The sequence below is a fragment of the Apis cerana genome, linkage group LG13 (assembly GCF_029169275.1).
Source record: "Apis cerana isolate GH-2021 linkage group LG13, AcerK_1.0, whole genome shotgun sequence".
Classification (NCBI taxonomy): Eukaryota; Metazoa; Arthropoda; class Insecta; order Hymenoptera; family Apidae; genus Apis; species Apis cerana.
Window position 1 is genome coordinate 5664243 of NC_083864.1, and position 6905 is coordinate 5671147.

The window sequence follows — 6905 nt, forward strand, 5'->3', positions numbered from 1 at the left end:
ACAGTTAAATTCTGTATTTATCAACAACAGTTAAGTAAGCTATCGTAACAGAAATAAAGATTAAAGCACAGACGATATTTCGTTTCTGATTGATTATTTAATACTAGATTGACTGCTGCATTTGTAGTTATTTTCAATAGCAACAGACAATTATCAATATTTAAATTTAACATTTGTTACTAAAAATTTTCATGATTAAAGATTCCACTAAAAATATTATACTAGATGCTAAAAACATAGAATATAAAAATTAATAATATTATATATCAAAAAATATTTGAAAAAAAAATGTAAATTATCAATATAATACAAATATAATAATAATGTCTAAGTTATCACACAATACAAAATTATTTAATAAATAGAACGTATTGATTTGATTTTTTACATTTATTATGTTCAAATTTTATAAACAAATTTTAATATATATACATTAAAAAAATGCATAATATATAACGATTAATACATAAGTAACTATACATTTATATATTAATATAAAGGTATTTATGTATGTTCATTAAAATATGTGCATGTGAGAAAATCTGTTATAGATAAACATTGATATGAATTATGTATATAATATATATATATATGTATATTTATAATGAAATATTTTTTTAAAGCATTCGATAAATTATTTTTAATTGGTATAATAAATACCATGGTACATAAATATATATTATTTTACCTATAAATTTTTTACAATTATTAATATGTATCTAATATTATTTCCTAAAATAGAAGGAATCTTGTTTACTCTATATTTTTTATTCGTGCTTTCTTAATCGTATAAAATGAGGATACATATACATAGGCTAAAGTAGTGTATCATTTCAAGTAAATGGTGCGTACGATTTATCATCCAATTCAATATTTTCTTGTCATTTGTAGTCAATACCAGAATACGAACGCAGTTATAATAAACGGTTTATGTTTGAGTCAAAATAACCGCGCTTAGTTTTCATCATGTATCAAGTGTATACTGTTCGTAAAAACTTTATTTTTAAGTAAATAATTCTTCAAAATATTGACATTAATAGTTTAAGTGCTTAAATTTTTACTCGATATTTATATATGAGTACATATGTGGTGAGAATTTAAATAGATTATTTTTATATATATTAGTTCAGTAGTGTAGTACATTTTCAGTAATAAGGAAATTAAAAATATATTAAATTGATATTACATGGATGATAAAATATTAAAAAAATATATTATTATGTCGATAAATAGGTCTTCGATTAAAACTATTAATATATTGGCTGTTTTAATGGTTAGTAATTTAGTAAAAGTATCAGATTTTAAAAATTGCGATTTATAAAATTAATTAATAATAATATTACATGATTTGATTTTATCTCAATACATTGTTTTTCATTTTAATCAAAAAATTTATTAGTAGAATAGTTATTTTATTTAATATTATAAATAAAAAGAAAAAGAAATATAATTTAAAAGTTTACTTATATTAATGGTTTAAATGTCAAGTTTAACAAAATTAAAAACATTTTTATAAAACATGAAATTCTTAACAGGATAAAGATTTTGAAGTGTCAAAAATTTTAAAATAATATTGAAAAAATGGTAAGCAAATTACCACAAGAATTTAGAAGGTATTTACGTAATCGAAATCAATTACAACATGTTCTTGAAGAAACTCAACAAGCATTGGAACTTATTAACCTAGAAAACTTCTTTCCTGAAGGTAAATATTTCACTTTTTAAGCTATAATAACATTAGAATAAAATTTGATTCAATTATATGTTTACAGAAAATGTTGTGGAAGAATTATTACCCCCTTTAACATTGAACAGAATCACACATATTTTAGCAAATTCTCCAGCTATTATAATTCTTGGACAAGATAGCAAGGCAAAGGCAATAGTAGTTAATACATTAATATCTAATGATATTTTACCAGTATGTAATGGATTATGGCGATGGATTAGACTTACTTATGGTCAAACAAATCACATTAGTCTCACATTAGATCTAGAATATGAATTAGTTGAAAATTTACAAGCAAATGAAAAACCTTGGAGTACTCTTCCAATTGAAGATTTAACAAAATCTGATAATGAAGATATAACTTATCCAACTGTGCTTGAAGTTCAGCTTAATCTGCCTATATTAAAAGATGGTGTTCAAATTTTTATTGCCCCAAATAATGGGGCAGTAAAAGTTCTTGCAAATGAATTCTTATCTATTTTACCAATATTTTTATATGCCCTTGGTGAGCAACCTTTAACAGAACAAAATTTGGAAGAATTAAGAGATTTAAAAGAAACATATCCCTTTAATCCTGTACTTTTTATCTCATCCTTGGAAAATATATCATTGAATGGTATTGATCCTGAATTGACAGAATCTGAACAACATAGACTTCAAAATCGACTATATACTAATGATTCTACATCAAATAAAACTGATGATGATAGTATTGATTTTGACAGAATGAATTCACTTGGATTATCATGGTTAGATCAACTAACAAATTTAGGTTTTCTTGGAATGAAAGAATCTGTTGAAGTTGATCAATTATCTTGGCTAGGTAGTGGACAATATATAAGTGACTTTGTGGGTTCATGTAGAAAAACAGATCAAATTTTATATTTTATTCGTGGATGTTTGCAAACTTATCTTATTAATGCTAGCACTTATTTAAATGAAGTACATACAGCAAGCTTAAGAAAATTTATTTTAAGTGCTTTTGATATGGCACGTATAATTCAAATAACTCCTAAAAGAATACAATATGCTCAATATAAAGAAAATGAATTGTATGCCAATCTAATGAAAATTGTTCATGAAAAACAACAGGAAATAACTGGATTAATACAAAATATTATTCAAGAAATGAAAAATGATGTTTTATTATCTAATAATGATGTTTATTTATATCAAAATACCATGTCTAATAATAATCAAAGGACAGAATGGTCTGCAACTGTTAAAGCTGCAATTTCTGAAGTTCAGAGAGTAGTGCTTGGTCGTCTATGCGAAAAAGTCGCAAAACAACTTGTAAATTCCGTCAATTGTTTGCGTGAGAGCTTTATTGGTACATTACAACGTTGTTTATTAAGTCTCGAAAAAACATATGAACGCGATACTTGTTTATTAGCAAGTGATGCTTTGAAACAAATACTCTCAGCTGCATATAATGTTGAATTACATAATTCTTCACCATTTTCAATATATTCATTTTTAGAAAGATTAAATTTAATTTTTATGTCTTCATCCTTGCAATGGTCATCAACTCACACTTTAGATGTAGCTTGGAGAAGAAAAGTGACAATAGAAATACTAAATTCTTTATCTGCAACAAAACTATCCAAAATAATATTAATGCAATTTGGAGATAAACTTGAATCATCACATGATTCATTTCAAGCAGCTCTCAGATCTATAGAAAATTATTATTCTGGAAAATTAGAAAGAACAGAAGAACAAAGAATAGCTCTTAGAAAATATCATGCTCCTAGATTAGCTAAATTAGCATTAGAATCAACTTCAATGATAGATGTTGTTCGTTATGGAAAACCTCATTGTGCTGAAGAAATTGGCCGTGGTCAATATGGAATTGTATTTGCTTGTGATGGTTGGGGTGGTAAAGCTGGTCCTTGTGCAATTAAATCAGTTGTTCCATCAGATGAAAGCCATTGGAATGATCTGGCTATGGAATTTTATTATAATAGATCTATCCCTGATCATAAAAGAATAGTAAAACTTAGAGGATCAATTATTGATCATTCTTATGGTGGAGGATTTGGATTTGGATCTGCTGTTCTTTTGATATCAGATCGTTTAAGTCGTGATCTATATTGCGGAATACGTGCCGGCTTGTCGTGGTTAGAACGTATACAAATAGCATTAGATGTGTTAGAAGGAATACGTTATCTTCATTCTCAAGGACTTGTACATCGAGATGTTAAGTTGAAAAACGTTCTTCTTGATATTGAAAATAGAGCGAAATTAACTGATTTTGGATTTTGCATCACAGAAGTTATGATGTTAGGAAGCATTGTGGGAACCCCTGTTCATATGGCACCAGAATTACTTTCTGGTCATTATGATAGTAGTGTTGATGTATATGCATTTGGGATTTTATTTTGGTATTTATGCGCAGGACATGTAAGATTACCATACACTTTTGAGCAATTCCATAATAAAGAACTATTATGGACCAGTGTGAAAAAAGGTAATTTTAGAAATCAAAATAATTATTTAATTTCATATATTCTTTTCTAAGCATTAATGATTGTAGGTATACGTCCAGAAAGATTACCTTCTTTTGATGATGAATGTTGGAGATTAATGGAACAATGTTGGTCTGGAGAACCATCTAAACGTCCTTTACTTGGAGCTATTGTACCAGTATTAGAATCTATTCAACAAAAAGCAAAAAGAAGCAAACCCTTACAAGAGATCTCCTCAGATAAATTACAAGAAAGTTCAACAACAGATTCAAGAAATCCTGCATTAGCACTAGCAGAACCTTATAATCAAAGAGGTACTGTAGTCAGTCCTCCTCCTACAAAACGTAGGACAATGAAAGTTGTGAAATACCATCTTTTTCTTACTAATTTATATATTCAAATGCGCGAATTATAAAGCATTTATTTTCTATGCTTTGTATTTCATATGTCTAATAATTTAACTTTATGTAATCTCAATTCTAAACGTATTTTTAAAAAAATTTATAATATTTTATTGCATATATTTGACGCTTTTTAAATAGTATTTTAAATGAGTATCAGTATTAATTTGACAACTTTCTTATTATTCTTATACTCTCAATAATTTTTTAATCTCATATTCATCTACTTAATTGATCTGCTAACAATAAAGTAATTAAATTATGTAAATATGAGATATGATTAAATAATTATAAAGATTGTATAAATTTATTTTTATATTAGAGACATAAGTAATTATGATATTTGATGAATCACATATGTAATTAATGAATAATACACATTTTATTGTGATAAAAAAACTAATATGATATGATAAAATAAAATAATCAAAGATTGTATATTCACTATTGAAAAATAAATAAAGGTTCCCAATTTTCTATTTATTGTTTCAGTATTGTTACAACTTTTTTTTATTTATAAAAATTTATATTGTTTTCAGATGACAAATTCTTCAAAACAAAATCTACATAAACCTTTAAATGGAATTTCAAAATGTGATAATGTTTAAATACTTTTATGATTTGACAAGAAATATTATTTTTATCATTTGGATTATAGTATGCATAGATTCTCAATTAGCAACAGCTATTAAATCAAACAATTATATATTTTAAAATTAGTGGAAGCATTTCTCTAAGGTATGGTATTTAATGAATTAAATTTATTTATATTATAATATTTTTATTTACATTTAAGTAATAACATAATGAAATATACTTTTCTTATATTTTTATATTTAAAATTTTTTAATTTTTGTATAAAGTCATAATGGATTTGTAAATATATGTTATTAATTATTAATCATTTCTTAATATAATAATGCTCTTATCTGATTAAAGTTTATTTCTTATGTATTTTTCTTAAATGATATAAAAAAATATTGTTAATAATATAATTAAAAATAATACATTATTAAAATATTAAAATGATTCAATTCACAACTAAATTATTGTAAATACTATCTAAAGTAATAAATCAAGATTACACTTTGCTTTTTCTAAATCATGTACAAATTTATAAAATTCACTTATTGTCATTTCTATAAAAACATTCTTAGCTTTGCCATTTTCTTCTAAACTTAATTTTAGATGAAGAAATGATTTTCCCATGTTGTCAGATTCATTGCTTGCTGCAGTTACTGTAAAAATTTAGTTATTCAATGCTACATTATTTTATATAGATATATTTATAACTATACATTAAAGAAAAATATTTTTTTTATCATCAAAGAGAAATATTATGTTAAGAAATTATTATATTCTTATTTGCTTAAATTTTAATTACAAAAACAAAATATTTAATTTTTATTTAATAAAAAACAAACTTATTATTATTATTTATTAACTTAAAAATATTTAATGCATAAGAATCTTTGAAATAATTTCTTTTGAGGTTAGATTCATACCACCAAATCTCCATGAAATGTCAAGAATTTTTACAATATCTTTAACCATTTTAAACATAAACTTAATTTTTTATTGGTTAATTATTATTTTATTTATTGTTTATTTATTAATAAATATCAAATATATTACAAATAAGATATAGAATAGACTTATTAAATTATCACGAAATCTCACGTCCAAAAAAACGAAATGTATCATTTATTATATATTTGTTAATATTGTACATTAAATTAATAATTATTAATAAAATTAAATAAGTAAATTATATGAATTATAAAATAATATGAATAAAATATGAATTTAAACATTTAGATATAAGTTAATTAAAATTTTTTACTAAAAATATAATTTTATTTTATGTTAATAAATATTGTCTATAATTATTTCCTTTATTCACTAATCAATATTATTTAAAATAAATCAATACATGCAAATTTTCAAATATATTATGAATTATATATTAAAATTATAATTTTTTTATGAAATAAAATATTTTAATTTTCGCGCAATATTGAATAAAAACTCTCAGCCAATAATAAAATTTATGTGGGTTCAACTGAAAATTTGCAGCTAATAAGAAATTCGCGTGATTCTGATTGGAAATTCTTAACCAATAGAAAATTTGCTAGATGAATTGCGTCATTCTACCAACGCCACGACACTTACAATCAGTGGGTTATTAAAAACCAGTCAAAATCCTTTCAAAATTTTTGTAAAACTTTTGTTCTTCGAAATAATTGAATATATCAAGAATAATATTGTAATATATATATATTTTTCACTTATATTCTTGTGAAATAG

The 6905-nt window shown here is 23.8% G+C and overlaps 2 protein-coding genes across 6 annotated transcripts; one reads left to right on the plus strand and one right to left on the minus strand.

The window, feature by feature from the left end:
- Positions 1 to 633: 633 nt before the first annotated feature.
- LOC108000210 (dual serine/threonine and tyrosine protein kinase) lies at positions 634 to 6309 on the plus strand. 5 transcript variants are annotated; one of them, XM_017060438.3, is made up of 5 exons: positions 851 to 1089; positions 1234 to 1273; positions 1536 to 1705; positions 1773 to 4199; positions 4266 to 5077. In XM_017060438.3, the coding sequence occupies exons 3-5, from the start codon at positions 1582 to 1584 to the stop codon at positions 4610 to 4612; spliced, it is 2898 nt and encodes a 965-aa protein (XP_016915927.1). In that variant the 5' UTR covers positions 851 to 1089; positions 1234 to 1273; positions 1536 to 1581; the 3' UTR covers positions 4613 to 5077. The 5 variants fall into 5 exon arrangements, with proteins under 5 accessions (XP_016915929.1, XP_016915928.1, XP_016915927.1 ...); XM_062083817.1 differs by lacking the exon at positions 851 to 1089 and adding an exon at positions 5138 to 6309 and having other exon boundaries at positions 1099 to 1273; positions 4266 to 4511; XM_017060440.3 differs by lacking the exons at positions 851 to 1089; positions 1234 to 1273 and adding an exon at positions 634 to 844.
- LOC108000209 (COMM domain-containing protein 7-like) lies at positions 5359 to 6247 on the minus strand. Its single transcript, XM_017060437.3, has 2 exons — positions 6104 to 6247; positions 5359 to 5836 (listed from the first exon to the last, which is right to left on the minus strand). The coding sequence occupies exons 1-2, from the start codon at positions 6159 to 6161 to the stop codon at positions 5661 to 5663; spliced, it is 234 nt and encodes a 77-aa protein (XP_016915926.1). The 5' UTR covers positions 6162 to 6247; the 3' UTR covers positions 5359 to 5660.
- Positions 6310 to 6905: the final 596 nt, after the last annotated feature.

Coding starts and splice junctions, on each gene's coding strand:
- LOC108000210 (XM_017060440.3), top strand. CDS start 1,582: ATGGTAAGCAAATTACCACAAGAATTTAGAAGGTATTTACGTAATCGA. Junction 1,706..1,772: donor AGAAAACTTCTTTCCTGAAG/GTAAATATTTCA, acceptor ATATGTTTACAG/AAAATGTTGTGGAAGAATTA. Junction 4,200..4,265: donor ATGGACCAGTGTGAAAAAAG/GTAATTTTAGAA, acceptor TAATGATTGTAG/GTATACGTCCAGAAAGATTA.
- LOC108000209 (XM_017060437.3), bottom strand. CDS start 6,161: ATGTTTAAAATGGTTAAAGATATTGTAAAAATTCTTGACATTTCATGG. Junction 5,837..6,103: donor CATTTCATGGAGATTTGGTG/GTATGAATCTAA, acceptor AAATTTTTACAG/TAACTGCAGCAAGCAATGAA.